A 23,086-nucleotide genomic window follows, 5' to 3' on the forward strand; every position below is an offset into this window, starting at 1 on the left:
AAAAATACATTATAATAGATACCTTTAGATAACGTTCAATATTACTCATTAAAATGTCAATTTCTTCCTTTGACCACATTCCCTGCTTCCATTTATGCCCTAAAAAAAAAATAAGCAATGTCATGGAAACTGTTATTGCTTGCTATCAAGAGTAACAAAGTTAATGATTAAATTTGTAAAGCAGACAAATAAACATCTGAAAAAATCTCAACTTCCTAAATAAATTGCTTTCACATTACCTGGTTTTATATTATTTACCCTTAAAATTTTTCTCTATGAAAAATTTTGTGAAGAAAGAGTGAGAAAGAGAGAAAAAAATCAATATTAACTACACCAATTTATATGGCCACTTTGGCTTTTAAAATCCTAAACCTGTAATGAGAACACATATATATCTTAAGACAGTCAAAGGGAAACATTTAAACATAATTTAATGGGAAGTACTATTCCTTTTCATTAGGTACTTTCCTTATCCTTCTGATTTAATACTCCAGTTTTCAAACTGATCTGTGATCTCATCAATCTGGGTATTCCATCCAATCAATGATGCAGATGACAACCCATTCATGTTCGCCCATCCTACAGGAATATTGTTTATGTCTCCTCAAAAGTTGCCACAGGGGTTCTGTTCAAAGTGATGAGCTTTCTTTAGATTGCATTAACATCATGAATTGCACTAATGGAGCACACTGATGATTTATCTTCTTTCACAATCACATGTCTGACATCTTTTATAGTGCTGCTTCTGCATAATTTTGCATTTGCAATATGGTGCTTCTTGCTTATCCCCACCATTCACCTCTCCATTGTCCTTTGGGTGATTCACAATTTCCATTTTTGTGTCTCAGACCAGTGCTCTGTGATTGAGTCACACATATTATCAGAAGAGTTTTTGTTGTTGTAGTTCTAGACATGGAATTTCATCAGTGCGAGGAACTCCCAATATGGAAATTCTCTCCATTGAAGCAGATTATCATTTCTACATTCTGTCTAGTTTTATTCTTAAAAGGTCTTATAATGGTTTTACTTAGTTGAGTCTCTTAACAATCTTTCTTCTAAACTATTTTTCCTTCATTGTTTCTTGCTGTTTTGAGGTGAAAATCCTCATAATTTTGCATCATCCTTTTTTATATTTTATAAATAAATTCATATTCTAAATTATTATTGCCTTTGGCTGACATACCTCACTGGTTAGCAAGAAAATCATAAAAACCTAAGTGGCCACATATTTTGGTGTAGTTAATATCAATTTTTTTTGACTCTCTCACTCATTCTCTCTTGATTTGGAGACTAATTTTTTTTAGTCACTTTAAGTGTCCTTGTAATGGCAATCGACTCATGTTGGTTAAACTTTTATATGGAATTGTTATAATGTTAGTGTCTTTTCCTCCATCCATTTCCCAGTATTTAGTATAAATTATTAATTTAAATAGACCAGGTTCGTTTTTAAAATTACATATATCAGAACTTTTGTCATTTTATTCTTCTAGTTTTCCATAAATTTTGATCTCTGTTCTAGCAAATTGGTGATGTGACTATAAACAGAAAGATTATTAAAGAATTATTTTTCACATCAATAATTAGTTGTTTCCTAGCTATAAAAATATAATCAGTTTCATTTTTTGTGATGTTATTTGATATTCACCATATCCTGTACTTCCCAGTTCTCTCAAATAAAGGACTGATCTTTGGGCATGAGGCTTCTATATATAGTTGCTAAGTTTTTGGCTTCTCTCATCCCTTACTTCCTAGTAATATTTTTTGTCATTCTTATATGCCTATCTTTGCACTAAAGTCATTAACTTTCAAAGTATACTAACTTAATTGAAAAGATCTTATGGGTTTTCTTCATCAAATCTCTCTTCATTCCTTGTAGCAAATATCAGTGTGTAAGCTGTAATTATTTTTATCATGGTCTTTTTTTCCAAATAAGAATAATAGCTAACATTTATATAGTGTTTTAAGATTTGCAAAGTGCTTCACAATATATTATTGTACTATGAGTAACTAATAAGAGAAATTACAAAACATCCTTCCATTCCTTCTTTCTTTCAATTTTGCATATAGCAAGGAAAACAAGATTGTTATGTCTTAGTTTCTTCAGTATAACGTCTCCTTGTTTTTCACTGGATATGGATCTTACATTTAGAGTATCAACAGCTCAGTAAATACCTATAGATTGTCTGACCCCTGTTCCACTATTATTGAAGAAATGAGAAATGGCCACCGGGATTGAGAAAAGTTGGTATTCTTTTTTGTTTTATGCAAAACAATATCCTGTAAATATAAACAGAAGAGCAAGTTCTTGCTTTCAAGTTTATATGCTAAACAGAGGAGAGATAACATTAGGAGGCCTCAGTGCAAACGAAGGGCATGATGATCCTTGAGGCTCAGCAACAAAGCAGATGGTGATGCATCTTCTTTAGGGTCATTTCCACTGAGAATGTCATACTTGTTTCTGACACTGAGCCATATGATGGTGCCAAGGACTTTGGTGGTGAGAATTTTCTATTCTGGGTCTTCAGGAGCTTTAGGAGAGGCTATTGCCAGGTTGCATCTCCACAAGGATTATTCTTGTGCATGATGGCTATGGGGGCTGGGCTAGAAGTAGGCAGTCATGGGTGGACATGCCTAAAGAAATCATAGTCATGTGACCAGTCTACTGGTGGTGAGCTTTTTCTTATTTAGGTAGAATCTGCACAGCCTGTGCTCCATTGGCACAGAGCCTTCAAGAAGCCAGTCATCTTCACACCACAATGAGACACTGGGGCGGTGGGTGGGGGTGGGGCAGGTCTTCTTGGAGGTCTAGTTCTACCATGAAACTTGTAGGAAGACCCTTCTAGGTGGTTTGTTTGATACTTATTAGTGTTCAAATTTACTTCAATTTTTGAAAATATTATTAAGAACAACAAGCATATCTCAAAGAGGTTATGGCATATCATTTGTTAAAATACCTCTTGTAGTTAGTTATTATTGTTACAACAAAATATGCAGTTAGTTCCTATCTAAAGATGGGTATGGCATCCATCCATCATGTGTTAGTAAGTAAAAAGAAAGCACTGAACATCCTCGTGGCAGAATGTTCAATAATGGCTTTAAAATTTGAGTCACTAATACTCAATGCTTTATTAGTTTCCTTTCATTACTTTCCATATACTTCATCAACTCACAGCTACATTCATTCCAGTATTGACTTTCTATCTCATCCCTCAGCAGTTTCTAGATCTACCCTCATCACCAACTTGGTAGTGCAAACAGGATATGCAAAGAATAACTAGACGATCATCAGATCAAAGTAGCAGTGAAGCAAGGTAGTATAACGAAATAACTTGATCTTAATTCACGTCTCCACAAGAGCAAACTGGAAACTACATTGTGCAGCTTTGCTACACCTCATGTGTAAGAGAAAAAAAAGTATATGAGAAAAGAAAACGTTTTCACTTATCAGTTAGTGAAGGAAAAAACAGATTTATTTTTTTCTTTCATTCAGGGATATATTAATGATATATAATATATAATAAATATAAAATTAATCTATTTTGAGGTATTTGATGAGGGATATAAAGGTCTCTTTCAGAGAATGCTAGACTTCATTCACTTGACACATGACGACACATGATGAAAGCCACATTTCTATTTCCCCCAGGAAGCAGGATCAAAGTCACTGAGTAGCATACCTTTGTTAGTTAATGAATCCTTATCCTCTTTAGTAGTAAACCAAGCTTGGCTAACAGCTGAAACCTCTTCATTGCCTAAAGGAGACACATCATCCAACTGCTCATTCTGTAGGATCTTTAAAGGCAAATATGAAGAAAAGATTATTAACTTAATGAATATCTTATGATTGCTCTGTGTTTTGTACTTCCAGATATAAATAGAATTTTTGATTAAAACAATGAGAAGTACTTATGGAAACTAAGAATATAATATGGTAATGAAGGATAATAAAAATCATTTGCTCTAAAGGAGTAATAAAAATATTACCTAATATTTTTGTGGTACTTTACAATTTGGGAAACAGTTAGTATACATTATTTCATTTTAACTTTATAATAACCCAGGATGATGGACTCTTGAAGAAACTGAGGCTTGGAGTGAGTTGATTTAAGTCACAAATTGGGAAGTGGCTGAGGCAGGATCTGAATCCAGTCTTTCTTGATTCCACATGCAGCACTGTTGCTACTATGCCATTGTTTCCTAATTAGCTATAGGAAATGATTCAGTGAAGCAAACATTTTCTTGTGTTTTTATTTAGTGTGAAGTTAAAATCTTTTGTATAAACAAAGTATTTTCCCTTCTGTTATTTTACTGTATGCAATGCCTCATTTTTACAAGTTAATGAGAACATTCTGAGCTACAAGTCCTAGGTATGAATCTTGGTTATTCTATGATCTCTATGATCACGGAAAAGTCACTAAAACTCCATGGGCCTTTGGTTCCTTTTCTGTAAACTTAGGGGGATGCGCTAGGTGATCTAGATCTAAGTCTGTGATCATAAATCATAAATGTCAGATTCCATATAGTAGACTTTAAAGAAGAAATGAGTAATAGATTCAGCCTGTGTCTGAATCTGAATCACATTTAGAAGACCAAACCTGTCTGGATAGTATTACAGTGTCCCTAATACAGTGCTTGGCATATAAAAGACACTTAAAAACTATTTGTTGACTAACCAATGCAAGAATGGCCTGTATTATAATCCTGTATTTTGGTATTAAATATGAGAAATGCTAGATTGAGGTGAGAGATAAGATACTTTTACCACTATTTTCTCTAATTTGTATGGTGTCATGGTAGCCTTGGTTAACCTTCTGCAACTAACTTTTACTAAATTTCTAAAATCAGTGGAACTCATCTACTGAGAGTACTAACACTTTCAGGTCTACCGAAGGGTTCTTGGGATCCCATCATTATATTAGGAAGGCACCTTAAAGAACATCTAGTCTAGACCCCTTTTATTTTATACAAAAGGTTATGAAGGACTTTGAATGCCAAATAGAGGATTTTATGCAGTTATGTGTCACACAGTTTGGAGTCAGGAAAATATGAGTTCAAATGTGGTGGAAAGCCAACAGAACACGGTCAGATGAAAAGATTTTGGAATTCCTGAACATGGAATTGTTATATCTGTGGGTGATGGCAATCAAGGGAATGACCATCTTTGGGTGTGACTGAGGTAAGCATGGAAGAGTAGCTCATGAGAAGTAAGTTTGTTGAGGAACTGAGCGGTTAGGGTATTTCACGGAAAATCAATATGTATGTTAAAGTCTGGTATGAGGGTAGGAATCAGGGAGGAGAGAAAAACTGTATCCTTGGGCAAACAGGGCCAGTCTTGAGGGAGGCAGTAATAACTTCTAGAATAAACAGAGAAAGCAGCTGAACCTCACCAGAGCACTCAATGGAAAGAGAGAATATATCTTGAAGCACACTTCTACACCTACCATTATTAATTCTGCAATTATTAAACAAGGTTTCTACCAATGGAATAGCTGGAATTCAATCCCTCTGTTGAAGTATTACTGTAAAACCAACCAAAGAACATCTTATTTTGAGATTTTTCTTGGGGATTCTTATATCCTCTTAAAACAATATGGGCAAAACCAATGGAGGAAAGGCTAAAGAAATTACGGCACATGATTGTAATGGTATGTTTATTGTATCATATGAAATTACAATTATGAAGAATTCAAACAAGCATGGCAAGACTTTATATATGAAATGATGCAGAAGGAAGCAAGCAGAACTGGGGGGGGGATTATATACACAACAAGTATAATAATGTAAATGAAAGAATAAAAGAGCTGAATTTTGGGTATTATAATGATACATACTGGAGCCTAAAGAAAGGTAGAGAACATGTACCTCCCTTCCTCTTTTTGCAAAGGTGTGGAACTATGTGTATAGTATGTGGACTATATGCCCTGACATGACTGATATGTTCAATGACTATGTTGAACTGCTTGCTAGTTTGCTGGGTAGAGGAAGTACAGAAGGATATATTCAGAAATGAAGATGAAGTAAAAACAAAAACTATCAATGAAAATAAAAATTTAAAAAGATGGGATGAGAAAAACCAGGTTAGGAACATAATTTCTCTTAAACTCCCCCCAAATACTATATTCATGCACAGTATCTATTTCAGCCTTGAGTCTTCACAGACTCAAGGTCCCCTCAAGTAATACACTAAGAAGACTAGAATCACATGCTATAGAATTCTACAGTTTTGCTAATTCAAAAAAGACAAATACAGAAAATTATCAGCAATCTTTACCTCTCCCCATCCCCCAGCTGTGTGTAGTATTTAAAAACCTAACAACCCTATTAATTCAAATTCACCAATTAAAATCCAACTATAATTACAACTTGTGTTACATTACTTAAAAAATGGTAAAAAGTTCCAAACTTTATCCTTTCTCAAGACTCTTGTATCAGTTGGTCTCCTCTCTTACCTTACAGAGAATATTAAAGTTATTCATTGTGAATTCCGGCATCTTTCCTCTTTCACCTCTCAAATATTTTTTTTATTCTTGCCATTGGGTCTTAGAGAATGAAGTGATCTTCTAAGGTCACCTTCCTAAGCCTTCTGTTGTGCCCAAGATCCTGTCCCCTCTGGGGCCCTGCTCCATTAATCATCCCTACATTCATTCATTTTGAGCAATGGATCTACAATCAGAGGATAAATGTTTGAATTCTGGATTGGGCAAGTCATGTAACTCTGAGCCTCAATTTCCTTATCTGTAAAATGAGAGAGAGTTGGACTTTTGAGGTACCTTCCAGATCTATATTCCAAGATCTTTAATCTATGCTTAACCCATTTGCTTCCAAATGCGCACAGGTTGTCTCTATCCTAAAAAACTTTCCCTTGACTCTGTTACCCTCTCAAATGATCCATCACTCTCTTTCTCCTCTTCCACTGTCCAGTTTACAGAAGGAAGAATCTACACCAGCTGCCTTAATTTCTTCACCATTTACTCCTCAGCCCCGTGTGCCAATTTGCTTGTTTCCATTACTAAACTTAAACTATCTCCAAGGTGAACAAGGATTTCTTGAGTGCCAATATAATGACTTTTTCTCAGTCTTCATCCTCTGATACTTTACATTGTTTGACTACATTGCCTTCTTGATACTTCCTCTTCCCTTAGCTTCAGTAACATTGTTTTTATCTGGTTTTCCTTTCTGACTAATTCCTTTGAAACGTCTTCACCTGGTTTCTTTCCCTCTTTCCACCTCACTTATCTTACCCCAGTAGCTAAGATCAAGATTTTGTAGTTTTTCTTCAAATAAAAGATGTTAATGTTAAAATTTAGATCAAAACTGCCAAAAGCTACAGTTGTCCAATATAATTCTGAGTCAAGTTTTAATGTTTACCATACCTGGATCTGTGTCACTGTTCCTTCAGTAATCTCATCATCTGCCACCTCCGTGGTAGCAGTCATAGTCACCTCAAAGCTCTGATCATTTTCTGAAACTTCAAGAGATGTAAAGTTAGAAGAATAACTAATCTCCAGAACATATGCCATTCACAACAACAATGGCTAATTCTAGCTACAATGAAAACAATAATGAAAAGGTATTTGAACATTTATTTTCTATCATAAAGTTATTATACTCTTGGGCAATACTCTTCCATGTGGTTGAAAGGACAGATATATCTATAACACTGTGCTAATGTGGCAATTTTAAAAAGCTTATTTCATTATTTTAAATTATTATAAATCTACTTTCACATCAGAGTATATGAAAGTAATACTTTTTGTATTTTAATATATTTAGCTACTGTTGCAATTTTGTCCCTAGATGTGCTTCATGTCATCTTTTCAGATGTGGAGATAGATTTATTATGATTCATCCTTATTATTTCAGCTAGTCTCATTTGTGAGAAAGAAAATATATGATCAAGATTAGAGTTCAGCCTATGACCATAAAATTAAGCAAACTGGTCAAGATATAATTTGAATCCATAATCCTGGCCTTGGTAGCAGTTTCCTCTGGCCAAATTACTTCATAAGAAAGTAACTATTTTTACCATGCTGGATCACTGTAATATTTTAAAAATTTCAACTTAGATTTCCTACCCATGGCTCTATTTGTAAAGTGAACCCAGTCAAATTCTTAAATTAACTGACAGCAAATGATAATTAAAGGAAATGAAACATTAGGAGGAAAGAACATTCACTCCCAAATCTTTTTTATTCACTTTCTATAGTCTCATGACAAAAGTTAAAAAGTTTATTTCTTATTGAATCTAATAAATAAATAAATCTGTATGCAAAGTGTACATCTATATATATAGGCACTTATTTTCATGTCGAATAACTGTACTTAAAAGATTCTGACACTTTTCTCTGAGTCAGAGACATTTTGACCTTAAATGATCTGAAAATATGTCCATGGTGAGAACTGATTTAACATTAACTAAATCAAAACTACTACTTAACTGCCTTGTAATCAAAAACTCATGTAAATTAGTTTGATGACCTTGTTAGAATAAGTGAAAGTAAACCTAGTTTAGACTTTACCTAGAAATGCTAGCTCTAGTGTACACATGAATTCTTAAAGTTTATATTTTTAGTAAATGAAAGAATATAGTGCCCTCAACATGAGAGGACTTACGTGGAAGTGCAACAACTGAGATGCAGGGGGTAGAATCCTCAATACTCTGGTCATCCTCAGACGACACACACAGTCTCTTGTTTGGAGGTTCAGTACTATCTTCTGAGTCTATTTCATCAGTCTCTAATAACAAAAAAGATCCAGTGTTCTATTAACAAGCAAAAAGCTCAGGAAAAACAAAACAAAAATCAAGGATCAAAAATGAAAACTAAGACTCAAGGCAAAGAAGATTGGATTGCATCTTCCCTATCCATGTGCCTAAGCTCCCCAAATCCAGGGTGAATGAAGAGCACAGTAGCCTGAAGGCATCTTCTCTACGCTATCAGGGTCACTCTGCTGACCAACTGAAACATTGACAAAAGTGCTACTTCAAAGGACCTCAGTTTGGGGCAGTCTAGCAAATGCTTTACTTAGTCTATAAAGAGAACAGTGGAAATGTATTTATCTAGTTAAAAAGTCAGAATATCTCAGTGTATTATAAACGAGCAGATTAAATGTTACTGCCATTCTGAAATTCCTTCAAAGGTTTAAAAAGGAAGTCCATTTGGTTAAGTTGAAATTTAGAAATTGGGGAGAATCTTGCCTCAACTCTCTATTTCCAATACAAGGTGTTTCTTCCAAAAGACTTAAGCATAGTTTTAAGCTTTAAGAGTTCATTAAGACTTTCTGGATATCCTATACACAAATTATACTACCAGCACTGAAGTGCATAAGAACAAAAGGTGTGTTATGTTTGCTCAGTCATCATGACTAAATGACCAACTTCTGAGAACAATAAGTTAAAGTGGTAGGATAAAAGTCCTAAATAAAATGCAAAGAAACATAAAGTCAAGCTTAATCATGTAAAGACCTTTGTTCCTATTGGGTTAACTTTAAATTTCTGCCTGGATAAATCAGCACTGAGGTGATACGGACCTCACAAATTTAGAGATTAATTATTTAGAGATACTAAGTATCAGTGAATTCTCCATACCATTCTGAGGGCAATGAAGAATAAGGTTCCCTTCTGTGTCCTGGGTCAAAGTCACAGAATTCACAGTTTCTACTGTCACTGTGTCAGATTCCTCTTCAACTGTGCTCATACTCAAATCTGCACAAGAATAGGCACCACATTAAAACCTTTTAGGGCAAGCTCTAGACCAGAGATTCCCAAACTTATTTGGCCTATTGCACCCTTTAAAAAAAAAATTACTCAGCACTCCCCCTGAAAATCTACTTTCTTTAAGCTTTTAATGTTTTTTTTTTTTTTAAATTTGCATAATTTAAAAATATACATATTTTTAAAAATGACTACCTTAAATTTAATAATTTATTATAAATTTATGGTTCCCCCCCACTGAAATTTTGATGATGTAATATTTCATCATGTACCCATATAGTATCATATTGTAAATAAGTCATTACAAGCCCATATTCCTGTCAATGCATGCTGGACTTCCCAACAATGCAAGACACACTTTCCTGCCAACACTTGCTTGTTAAGACCTGTTGGCAGATTTGATCACTGATTGGTTATAACTTGCATTGGAAAATAATGTAATCACTACAACTTTAATTCTGTTATACCACAGATGAAACATGTATAAATGGTTTTTCAAAATTTTCTTCTATTCTCCTTTTCTCTATGCTTTCATTGCCCCCTTATTTTTATTCAATGCCCCCCAATTATACCTGAGGCTACTACCGCCCCCCAAGATTGTTCCAGTCCTGCCCAGGGGGTGGCATCACTCACTTTGGGAACCTATGCTCTAGAAAAAACATGACAAAACAAAAATGTGTCTTATGTTTGAGAGATTTTGTTAAGTGTCTATGTCTCTTATGAAAAATTACAATTGTATGTCAGGTTTCAAAAAAGAAAGTTTACATCTTATTGTGCCTAGTAGGCATTTATTCTCTTGGGTATGAAATGATGGACTACTATTGGGACCTAGCTGGCCAGGGCTAAACTTAGGAGACTTTCCTTTATAAAAAGAAAAGCCCCTTGCATTTTGTAAGTACTCTGAGGCCATCTGTTATTACATATATAACTCTTACAGCTATGGCAGCATTTTTGCAGCTTCTAGGAGACAGAAGAAACCTAAAAGACATCTAGTCCAATTTATTATCTGAGTAGGAATCCCTTCTATAATAATTCTTGACAAGTGGTATCCAGCCTCCTGAAGATGTCAAGTGAAGGGGAAGCCAGCACCTCCTAAAGCAATTTTGAAATATTTGAATTTTTTACCTAGAAGGATCTAAAAATTTGCTTCTCTTCAATTTCTACACATTGTTTCTGCTTTTTCTAATCTCCCTGGTCAAACACCTGAGGGCAGCTATCTGTCTTCCTTAAGCCTTCTCTCTTTAGGCTAAATAGCCTAGATTCATCAAATAATCCTTGAATAGTAAATCACTAATCTTCTCACCCAACCTGGCCATCCTTTTCTGGATATAGTCCAGTTTGTCAATATCCTTGTGAAACCCTCAACTGAAGATAAAATCTCAAAAGAGATTGAACTAGGGCAGAATACAGGATTATAGAACACGATGTTTCTACTAATTTATTCTAAGGTTATATAAAAGAGGCAGAAGCATCATGGCATAGTTGATTGAGAGCTGGCATCAGTAATAAAGACCTGGGTTCAAGGACTGCCTCTAATACATACTGGTTATGTGAACATGGACAAATCACTTGATTTCTTGGTATTGTAGGTCAGTGGTATCAAACTCTAATAGGAATAGAGGCCACCAATTCACCATAAAGATCCCTGAAGGCAGTGAATCGACTTAGTTTTAAAAAGCAATATTCTCCATTTTTATTGTATTTTTATTTATTTTGTTAAATATTTCTTAATTATACTTTATTCTGCTTAGGGACAGACTTGGGAGCATTGAAGGAACCTAGAGGCCTGCCATCCATTTGTCTAACACCTCTGTTCTATGCAACTCTCTAAGATTGTCAATTCCAGAACAGTTGCCAATCTGTATTGTATAGGGAGTTTCCTCACTGGAAGTTCCCAATACAGGAAAAAGTCACAGGTCAGGGCAAAAGGAAAAAAAAAGATTTTTCAACTGTCGTGTCACATTGCTGACATAAAAGGAATCTTCATCTTTTATTCTACTTTAATTCCTAAAGAAGCATACTTGGCAAAGTGCCAACATTTAGTGTCAGGTAGAAGGTAGAGGTTGGGCTGGAATTTGTCCTAGAATGCTTATTGGATAACTTTATTATGTAAATACTAAAATTTAAGGCAATTAAATAAACATAACCTCTTTCAGACCTAATATAATGTAGATATAACATATCATATCTATTTCTTTATAAATATAACCAGCACAATTTATTAGAAAAGATACGTTCTCTGTTAAATATTATCAGATCAAGAAATGTTATTTAGCATCAACTATGTACAAGAAAGTGTGGCCCAATGGATAGAGAGTTAACTTTGGAGCCAGAAAGACCCTGAGTTCAAGTCTTGCCTCTGACACATCCTAGCCATGTGACTGGATAAATCACTCCACCTTTCAGTGGGGCAGGCCATTCTTTAAGATTGCAAGTTGCAGGGAAGGTTCCCATCTGCAGTAGTAAAGGAAGTTTCCTATACCAACAGAACCACAAATTTAGTGCCTAGCTTTAGCCCTGGGTGGAATACACTTCCTAATTCTCAAGTTAACCATTTAGGATAATGCCTTTTTCCAAAGAGGCAAAATGCATTCCTCTAAATCTGCCATGGCAGAGGAAAAACTAATGATTTGGTCTGGTAGAAAGGTATGAAGTCTTAATTGACTACTAATCATTGTTGCTTTTCTAAATTACCTATGGATAATCTATGCTATTTTTGGATCATATTACTAAACCTGAGAGTTGGTATTAATTATGCTACAAAACATTCGTTCCTATTTCTATGGATCTACCAAGGTATTTCCATCAGTAAAATAGGAACAATATCAATTATTCCTATGCCAAGGGATTATATTTGTGTTCAAGATTCTTAGAAAAATTAAATGTACATATGATAAAGCCAGAATTAATCAAAACTAGCTAGAATATTTAATTAATTTGACTTTTCCCCCAACCTACTTTCCAAAAAGATACAAGTCATCAGAAGCTAAGGTGAAACTAGAAATGTGTTTAAATATCAATTTTTAGGTTATCTCTTGGAGTCATGGTCAGCATAGATTTGGAACCAACAACTAGAGAAAGGAATGAAAAGCTTCAAAAAGAAGAGAAAAAGTTGCTTAAAGTTTTGAACAGATTTTTGGGATGAGGAGAGAAGACAGGTAGGTAAAAAACTAAGTTCACTTGGTTTTTAAACTAAGAATGAGAAGCAAAACTTTATTGATACTTTATAGGATCTGTGATTTCATTACAGAGAGTATTTTCCCCAAAACACAGATAATACTTCTATAGACCTCATTTCACCACCTGATGACTAACACTCTGGTAAATATGCCTTTCCAAACTTAGCTAGGTTAGTCCTTAGACCACAGTCTGCTGCCAGTCTCATAAATGAAGACTTTTCCATCTTAGAAGGTCTTACTTTAGAATTCACGAGCAACAACATTTGAGAATACATAGCCACGTCCATATGATCAAGTATCAGTTAGATTTCAATAAATACAAGAAATATAAAAAAAAATTTCCATAGCCATTTATATCCAGTTAGACAGAAGTAATAAGAACAAAAAGAAAAAAGGAGAAAGGAAGCAGCAACGGATATAGCAGAAAGAAGCCTGAATAAGTCAGCAGACCTGGATCTATATCCCAGCTCTGCCACTTAAGAGATGAATATTCTCTGATATGTCATTTCATCTATCTCCATCCTCAGCTTCCTCATTATTAAAAGAAGAAGATGCTAGACTAAATAATGATGGTATCTTCCAGCTCTACTCCAATTACCCTTTGAGGGAGGAACAGAGAAAGTGACTGAGAAGAAAAAAGAATGGCAAAGAAAACAAAACCATTTCTAAGGGTTGGCATATTACTTTTATGGAATTTGAACTTCCTTTTTTATATTATCTGGTTAATCTGTCTTTACAACTCTTTAGATATTAAACATTAAAAGACTGTTTTGAAAGGGTTACAGGTGACAATTTACTGTGAATTATTTATAGTCACCAGAGAGATATTACTCTTTGGATCAAAGGTTGACCATCCCTTTCCTCTGACTTCTACATTTGCAGCATTTTACATGAAGATTCATATTCCAAATGATGCTCTTGAGACCCTATGAGATTCTGAATCAATAAAGAAATATTCAATTGTGTTTACTATGTTATCCTAAGGTCAGAGAGTGCTATACATTTAAAAAGACTGAATAGGAGGCACTGAAAGCAAAAATGTATTAAATTTAATCTTCAAATATTCAGAAAATTGCAGAAATCATAATACATATTCTAAGTACTTGGTTAATGTTTTGTTGTAAAAATTACAATTATACAAATGGATATTTTCTTACTTAGCATGGGTACAGTACATACCTAGTTCCTAATACATGCCTGTGGAATACTGCATGTGTTGAACATAGTAAATCGATAAATTCCATATTAAAAGTAGATTACAGGAATGGTTTTAGTGTGACTAAAACCACAGGAGTAGGGGAGGGTCTTGTCACATTTTTACACCAAACTTACCTAGTCACAAGGTGAAGCAGTTATTGCCCTTGTCATAGATTCAAGGTGCTTTCCCTTTGCCAGTAGTATTACCTTCATGTTAACCAGATTGAGCTTCCTCCATGTTTCTAATTCTGGACCATTCTAGGAGTAACAAGATCACACAGTTAGGCTCAATTATGTTCAAGTTTAATAATTTATCAGGTTCAATGAGAAAGACACATAGATCTGAGTATTAGTTAGCAGATGACATTCCAGCATCAACTATGTGACTTCCCTTGGGTGCCTCTTCAATATGTTAATCATATAAGAATGCTAAAAGTATTATAAATGGAATTTATTCAAATTAGCTATTCAAATTAATCTCTAATAGAGAAAGAACAGAAATTATGAGTTCTACAGATGTTAGATAGGAGGTTTCCTATCCCAATTCTTCTATCTATTAGGAAACTAAGCATTCTATAGTTAAAGTATTCTTTGAAGGGAAAAAAAATTTTAAAAAGGCAACACATTTTATATTTATCCTCCTTAATTTTTTTATGCCATCCTACTCCGCACCTCCACCTTTTTGGCAACACACTATTATCTCTTTATTTCTAACCACAATATTCAATCAACCTTATTTATTAAGTGCCTACTATGTTCCCTATACTCTGCTAAGCACTAGAGATACTAATATAGGCAAAAGGCAGTCCCTGACCTCAAGAAGTTCATAATCAAAGGGAGAAGACAATAAACAAATATGTACAACCGTGTACATATTCCACTGCCCATCTGTGTTATTTGTAATTTTAATTCTGCTCAAATCGTAGTGCTCCCCAAGATGGATAGGACCTGGACCTGTGGTTTCATTGGTATATGAAATTCCTGGATGAGGAAATGCCTACTAACTCTACCAACACAGGTAAGCATCTTCTCTGTAGTTTGGATTCTTAGATGGCTGTCTCTTTAATAATTAATCATATAATATCACAGGAGACTCACTGAAAATAGAGCCATTTAAAAACTTCCTCACTATTTTGTTCTAAGATGACAGAATAAACCAAAAATTGAATTTAAGTTAAGCTTTGTGAAGGCAGAGATGCCACCTATGCTTTTTCTCTTATAGTATAGTGCCCTTTCATGTGGCAAATGTTTAAAACGAATAATCTTAAGTATTAATAAATCAAAAATCATAATCCTCAATAATTTAGTTTTAAAATATAATAGGAGAAAAATACAAATGTGGCATGCTGAGCTGTCCAAATGAGAGACTTGATTTTTATATGGTAAAGTATATTTAAAACTACAGGTAGAAGATCTGTTAGACAAGACCTGTTTATATTGCTTATAAAGGGAAAAATACTGTATTATATAAACACAGGCAAGTACAAAGGAATTTCAGGAAGAAGAGAGCATGAACTGGGACCAGGAAAGGCTCTACAGAGGCTCCTGAGCAGGGTCCTGAAGAAAGCCAGAGATAGGGGTAAAAAGGAGTGAATTTCTAAGGGAGAGGGTTAGCCTATGCTGAAAGCACAGAGACTGGAACTGAAATAAGTTTAGCAAATAGCTAGTTGGCCAGGTTGGCTGGAATAGATTATATGTCAGGCTGAGAAGATAATATTTGATTCTAGAAGCAATTGGATTTTTTTTACTGAGGGGGGACAGGATCAGACTGGTGCCTTAGTAAGACTATTTTGGCAGCTGTATAAATAAGAGAGGGGAGAGACTGAAGGTATAGCAATTAGGAGGCTATTTAAATGAGGGCCTAAACTATCACAGAATAGTTTCCCTGTGAGGGCAAAGAACCTGAGAGCATTGAGGATGCCAGTTCGATCACTTTAACAAAGTCTTTATCAGGGTTGATTATGCCTTTTTTTTTTGAGTTCATAAAGCACTTATTATCAACTACTTATTTTGGCATTTAGTATGTACTGTCCCATAAAACTACTCAGATCTCATGCTTCCTCATCTATTAGAGGCTCTCTAGTTCAAACCCTTTAAGCTGACGGTACCCGTCTCTTAGATTTTTGGAAAGTTCTCATTTAAAACATTCGGTCCCTCTGTTCTCATAAAGCAGGTAGTGAGTTAGGTCAATAAGGCACACTCTCTCAGAGAGCAGGGCCACAATGTTCAGAGGAATTTAAAACAGTAAAGTTTGCGTGGGAGGAAAAATTAGGCAACAGGGACAAAAATAAGCCCATCATTAACAGGACCAGGCGGTAGAGTCATTAATCAACCATGAGGTTGGAAGGACATTATAAAGGGAAAGGGAAGGAAATGAGCATTTACACAGTACCACTATGAACCAGATACCATGCTACGTGCTTATCTCATTTTATCCTCACAACAATCCTGCAAAGTGGATGCTGTTACCTCCATTTTACAGTTGAGGAAACTGAGGCAAACAGAAGTTAAGTGACTTGGCCAAGGTCTAAGTGTCTGAGACCAAATTTGAACTCAGGTCTTCCTTGACTTCAGGCCAAGCCAACAATAAAAGGCAGAGCATTTGTGGGAAGAGTAGTAACAGGGACAAGACTTATGATTTCATTAGGATAAATAACTCAGGGTGAGGAAAGTACCTCTACAAAAGCAGGTCTCTATCTTCTCTGCAACTCTGGTCATAGAAAGTTGCCTGCCTAGAGCAGAGGTGTCAAACTCCAGTGCCCCAAACCAAATGAAAATATAGGAAAAAGCTTAGTAAAAGAAAAAATACAATAAGGATAATGCTCATTTACAGGTTTTGAAGTCAACATGTGGCCCTGAAGGTATCCTTTTCTAACTCAGTTTGACACTACTAGCTTACAGCACAGAGAAGTTGGCTAATATGCCCCAGGTCACAGAACCAGTAAGGATCAAAGTGGGCCTTAAACCTTCGGTCTTCCAGGCTATCAGGGCTGTTCATTTCTACTTTGGATTCAGCTTCTGACACTCATTAGTTATGTGACCTAGAATAAGTCAACTTAACCTCTCAGTATAACCTATAAAACTAGGATATTCATAGCCCCTATATCACAGGACTGTGGTAACTCTTTTTTTTTTTATTAAGAAATACGCAAAGAGCTTTGCAAGCCTTTAAAGTATTGGTAGCTATCTATGTGTGGGAAAAGTAAAAGGTTTAATTTACCAAAGTTGTGAGAAATCTAAGGGGCTAGCCCGTGGATCCAGGGAAAAATGTTAATGAGGTCTCAGACATTTTAGCAGTTTATCTAGCAAAGGGACTAGGCAGTAAGGTGGTGTAGTGGCGCCAGGTCTGGAGTCAGGAACACAAGTTCAAATCCTACCTCAGCTGTGTGACCCTGGGCAAGTCACTTAATCCTTTTTGCCTTAGTTTTCTCATCTTCAAATTAAGCTGGAGAAGGAAATGGCAAACACCCAAATGGGGTCTCCAAGAGTCAGACATGACTAAACAACTAGTAAAGGGAAAAATGGGAGGGAGGGACTCATCATAAGCAACATTTATTGCTAAGTCTGGGGATTCTGCATAATTTGAAATGAATAACGAAAGAAGCAAAAGAACAGGTCCTTATGGCAATGCAACTCTGATTCTTGGTTACACAAATTAATTCCTTTGTAAGCATTTCTAAGTATTAGTAAGACTTGGGCAAGTTTGGGGGAAAACTGTGAACAATTACTGATTAAACTGAGTGTTTCAAACAAGCAGGAGTGGAACAATTCATAACAGGCAATTACTAAGATGCCACCATAAAATCATGCAGGTGTTTTTGCTGATTTTTTTTATGTGACTTCATGCCCATAAGATTACTCCTCTGTAAAATGAAGGGCTTAAATTTCTAGGTCTAACATTCTATAAGATTCTAGCACACTGGTGTCACCCAATTTGGTATTGAATATAAAATCAATTCAAAAGCAATTAATAATATATTTGTGACAATTTGATATATTTCATTTTACATTTAATACATAATTTTAATATAGATATGTTTACATTATCCAAGTATATAGCAAATGGGAATTCTGGGAAGCAAGATTTCCTAATACCCATTATTTTGTAACTGTAAATTTTTTTTGAGTTTTTGAATATTATGAGTTTTTATTTTTATTTTTTTTTTAAGCAATTGGGGTTAAGTAATTTGCTCAAGGTTACATGAGCCCGGATTCGATCCCAGGTCATCCCAACTCTGGGGCCGGTGCTCTTACTCAATGAGCCACCTGGCCACCCCTATTATGAGTTTTTATAATTATAAGCATAGAGGAAAGGAGTGATGAAATTTTAAACTCAAATACAGCATGCAAGAAAGATATTTAAAAAAAAACATTTCTTTAAAACTGTGAAATAATAATACTTTAATTGTTAAAAATGAAGTATATGGGACTGAAAATAAAGCAATCTTTTTTTGGGGGGGGAGGGTAAACCAGAGTCAATAACTTAAAGGCATAACATCATAGCTTTAGTCACGTTTTATCGATTTACATTTATTTACTTGAAGACTGAGCCATATTTATGCGATTCAATTTATTAAAGACTGCCTATAAAAGTTAAAAGCTGAATCTGTACTCACGTACTGAACTTCAAGTGTATATGACAATGCTGAATTGCATGATCTCTGCCCCAGAATAAATTTATTCTTTCAGTTGGCTCACGTTATGTGCCAAAGACAGCTCTATTGTTGTACAAGACCATACTCTCACTATAGGCAGCCAACATACACAAATTAATCAAATGTTGCCTTGAATTGTTACTCAGGTGCAAAAGTAAATGGTAGACTCAAATCAGTAGTCAACAAGTATTTATTATCTACTCTGGATCAGGCACTGTGTTCAGGCTGGTGACATAAAAATCAAACTGAAAATAGCCCCTAAGGTACCTACATTCTCCTAAAGGAGTCAACACACATAAACACATAGTGATTTTATTTCTGGGGAGGAGCATTAGAAGTTGGGGAGGCTGAATCAGAAAAGCTCTCCAGTAGAAAGTGGCACCTGATCTGAGCTCTGAAGTAAAAGAGAGATTCTAAGGTGTAAAAGTGGAGGAGCAGGGTAAAGAGGAATTGCATAGAAGGTACAGGGAACAGTGTATGCAAAGGCACAGAGATGAGAGCTAGACTATCATGTGTAAGAAACAGAAAGGTGGTCAGTTTGGGCAGAGGGTTAGGGGAGAAGTGGTTGGGAGAAATACAAACAGTAGTGTATGAAAGGGAATAAATCCATAAGCCAGAGGTAATGGAGCAATTGAAGTTTACTGAACAGGAGAATAACTTCCTGTAAGGGTTATGGGATTTAAAGATCTTCCATGCCCCATTGCACTTGCTGACGTAGCAGGAAGGGGCGGAGCAAGAGGAAGCGGAAGCCAAGCTAGAGTTCCTACGGTGGCTAGAAGTGGCGGTGACAGCGGTGGCGGCAGCAGCAGTGCGAAGCCCTTTTTGAGTCAGCCAGAATTTCTGCTAAGGACTCCTGCTGAGGACTGCCAGGGGCCGGAGCTGCTGGGAGCACGCTTCCTGGACGCTGGGTGGTTGCTGTGAGTGGGGAGAGGAGGACCTTTGCCTGAGGTACCCTGTTCTGTTTTAAAGGCTTGAGAATGTGGGTGCTTTCTACTTTATCTACCTGTGCCAATTTCATAACTACTCTGATGGCTTTCACTTTCTGGTTTTGGGACTCAGTCTTTTGGTATTTTAATAAATTTTCTAGCTTATTCCCCCATATAGCAAGCCTGATTTATTTTGTGATGGATAATTATATCAGCATATCTGTAATTTCCATAGGCATTGTGAATATGGCATTGCTGATACACATCCTTAAGTCCTGTGTCTTAGGAATATTATTTTTAGCAGTTGTGTACAGGAGGAGACTTGAGGCCAAGGGAGATTAAGAGGCTATTCTAATAGTTCAGGAAAGAGGGGAACAGTAAATAAAAGAATTTCTGAGAGTGAGTAGATTTTAAAAGTGGGTTGAGTCTGGAAAGGTCTCTTAAAGAAAGAGCTTTGAAGGATTTGGAGAACATGAAGGAAAGGGAAAAGTATTCCAGGCAGACAGAAGAACATAAAAGCTCAGAATCTAGAATTCACTTAGCATTTATTGAACACCTACTAGGTATAAAGTTGAGCACTTGTTAGAGAGCTAAAGATGATTACAACATAATCATTGCCTTCAAGAAGCTTATGGATTTGCAAAACATGGCATACTTAAAGGCAACTAGATGGCTGACATATATGGAATAGTCTCCACTGGATAGTTGTGGGAGATAAAGATGGGGAGGGTGGGGCAAGACTGTGAGAACCTTGAATTCCACACTGAAGAATTTGAATGCCATAAGTAATATGGAGCCAAGTAATATGGGTTTGGAGTTGAACCACAGCAAGCAACCATTAAGTCCAGCCCCTACTTGATCAAGAATTTCCCCAACAATATTGCCAACAATCTAGCCTCTGCTTAGAGACTTACAGTGAGGAGTAAAGTCACTATCTCAGAGGCAGTTCATTTCACTTTTGAATAACTTTAATGACTGGAGGAAAACCTTCTTGAAGTCTCAATCTGTCTCTGAAACTTCTACCCACTGTGCTCTTGAGGCCACTTGTGGCCTTCTAGATCCTTACGTGCAGCCTTTTGACTGAATCCGAATGTGTTCTGTAAAATTTGTATTCAGTCAAAAGGTGGTACTTAAGGATCTAGAAGGCCACACATGGCCTAAAGGCCACAGGTTCCCTACCCCTGTTCTATCCTATTAGACCAAATGAAAAAAATCTAATTTCCTTTGTATATGAAAAACCTTCTAATCTTTTGAACAGTGATATCATTTATTTGTGCATTCTTCTCTTATTTGGAATAAACATCCTCCATTATTTTATTAGATCTTCCCATAGTGTATTGTGATCAGTCATCTCATGATCCTGGTCCCTGTACCCCTCTGAAAGCACTGTAGCTTTCTAGAACAAATTCCCTTTAAACATTTTTTTGTTCTGTAAAACTTGGACTCAGTCAAAAGGCGACACCCAACGACCTAGAAGGCCAAGTGGCTTGCAGGTTCCCCACCCCTGTACTAGATGTCCATCCTAAAATGCAGCACCCAGAATTTCAGACTGGTACAGACTGGTGGGGCTTGAGGGGAGAGGAGGAAGCAGGGCTGGAACAGTAGGTTTATATACAAAGTGAAGTTCGGTAAAAACAGTTTTGTGTTACTTGATCTTGCCATTTGCTATATCTTTCCATACAAAGAATCTTGCTACAGTACTGTAGGTTCATTGTTAATGTAAATGATCACCCATCAATGACAACTCTAGGAAAATTAACTACTTATGGGTACAACTTCTACAACTATTACACATAGAAAAGTTACTAGTGTAATGGGAAAGTAAATTTAAAGATCTTCCCTGCCCCTAGGCTAAAGTGCACCTGGAGCCTGGGGTGGGAGGCTTGTTTTTCAGTAGATACTTCTTGATTGGCCAGTGAGTCAATAAAGTTGTTACATTCTCTGAGCCAGGAGAAGGCTACATAAGCCCTGATGTGTAGCTTTGTTTTGGGGCTCACTTTGAGAAGTGTTGTGTGATTTGATATGGATTCTGGGAAGCCGTTGTCCAGAGCCCCCCGGCTTTGAAAAACCCAGATGTTGATTGAGTATGGATATAATGGTCGGCCAGTTTGGAAATCTGTCTACTTGATCTGTTTCTCTGTCTTGATAATTCTGTCTGTATACTTTGAAGTTTGGGGTGCTGACCTCTTTCCCCTGAACGAGGTAAATGATATATGTTTGACTGATTAAAGTAAGCTTGTTAACCCATTTTGAGTTGCTTTCCTTTAACAAAGCAGATCCAAGAACCTGTATTGGCAGCAAACCCTGAGGACGCTTGGGGTGCTTGCTGCTACAACTAGCCACACTGAAATTTCAATGTTGCTGACTTGGTATAATAATTAGCTAAATAAAGAACTTGCATAAACCCCAAAAAACAAGCTATATTGCTTATAAAGACAAAGTTGGTCTGCCGTTAATGTTATCCCATACCTGATGAACCGTTACATAATATCACAGGATAGATTAAGTACTGGAAGGGATTGTAGAGAGGCATCTTAGAGGGTACAGTGTACAGAAGAAATGGAATAAGAGGGCTCTGACAATAAGACATCAGTAACACCCCTATTTCACCTATAAACGTCTCTTAAGAAAAACAGTAAGAAGGTTTCCAGAATATTCATTTTAGACATTAAGTCCAAGTAGCACAGCACAAATATTCACAAGCTAATCCTTTTACTTTAGGACTTTGTGTAATGTAATACTATGCTACTCAGGTGCTAACAAACAGGTGAAACAAGATGCCATCTATTATTTAAAAGTCAGGCTAGCCTCCAATCTAACCAAGATTTTGCTAGAATCCTTACACTGGTTTTGTAAGACATGGCAATTTTAAGGCTACTACTACAAATTCAGGACTTGGAGATCACAGGTTCCAGGTTATCATCCAAACTGCTAGTTTTATATAGGATGCAAAACATCTTCAGTTCAATTTTACTGTAAATTGTAGCAATCAAGATGCACCTTTATAGCTCATGTACATCTTCATTTTACTGTACTTTAATAAGACTTGAGTTCTAGTTCCAGTTCTGCCATACTAGCTGTGTGACCCTGGACAAATTGTTTAACTTCTCTGAGTCTGTTTCATCTGTAAAATGAGAGGACTGCACATAAAGCCTTCTACAATGTTGGCTCTAATTCTATCATCCTACATATTTTTTTGTGCAGTCTTCTGCAAATTAAGCCCCAAGTTTCTCTAGTTTTTATGCTGGGAGTTCTCTATACTGATGCAACTCCAGGCACAGACTAAAAAGAAAAACCTTTGCAAAATCACAGGGCAGCACCCCCATGGAATTCTCCAGTTTCAGCTGCCTTGTCTTCTTTGCACACAGAAAGCAGTAGCTTGGACAGACGTGCTCAATTCCTGTCCTAGAATCACTC

At 36.0% G+C, this 23,086-nt stretch overlaps 1 protein-coding gene across 3 annotated transcripts in view; it reads right to left on the reverse strand.

The window, feature by feature from the left end:
• LOC138175861 (cyclin-D-binding Myb-like transcription factor 1) overlaps positions 1–23,086 on the reverse strand; it is a 55,574-nt gene that overhangs the window by 26,614 nt on the left and 5,874 nt on the right. For 2 of the 3 annotated variants that reach the window (XM_069106465.1, XM_069106466.1), the window contains exons 2-7: positions 14,224–14,346; positions 9,587–9,703; positions 8,614–8,736; positions 7,374–7,468; positions 3,678–3,792; positions 23–99 (exon numbers count right to left, since the gene is read on the reverse strand). In XM_069106465.1, coding sequence (XP_068962566.1) covers positions 23–99; positions 3,678–3,792; positions 7,374–7,468; positions 8,614–8,736; positions 9,587–9,695 — 519 coding nt within the window. In that variant the 5' untranslated portion in view covers positions 9,696–9,703; positions 14,224–14,346. The remainder of the gene's footprint in view (positions 1–22; positions 100–3,677; positions 3,793–7,373; positions 7,469–8,613; positions 8,737–9,586; positions 9,704–14,223; positions 14,347–23,086) is intronic. The other variant, XM_069106467.1, reaches the window with a different exon arrangement.

Source organism: Petaurus breviceps, unplaced genomic scaffold, assembly GCF_028583685.1.
Source record: "Petaurus breviceps papuanus isolate PSGF00001 unplaced genomic scaffold, PetGlider_PUasm1.0 79, whole genome shotgun sequence".
Classification (NCBI taxonomy): domain Eukaryota; kingdom Metazoa; phylum Chordata; class Mammalia; order Diprotodontia; family Petauridae; genus Petaurus; species Petaurus breviceps.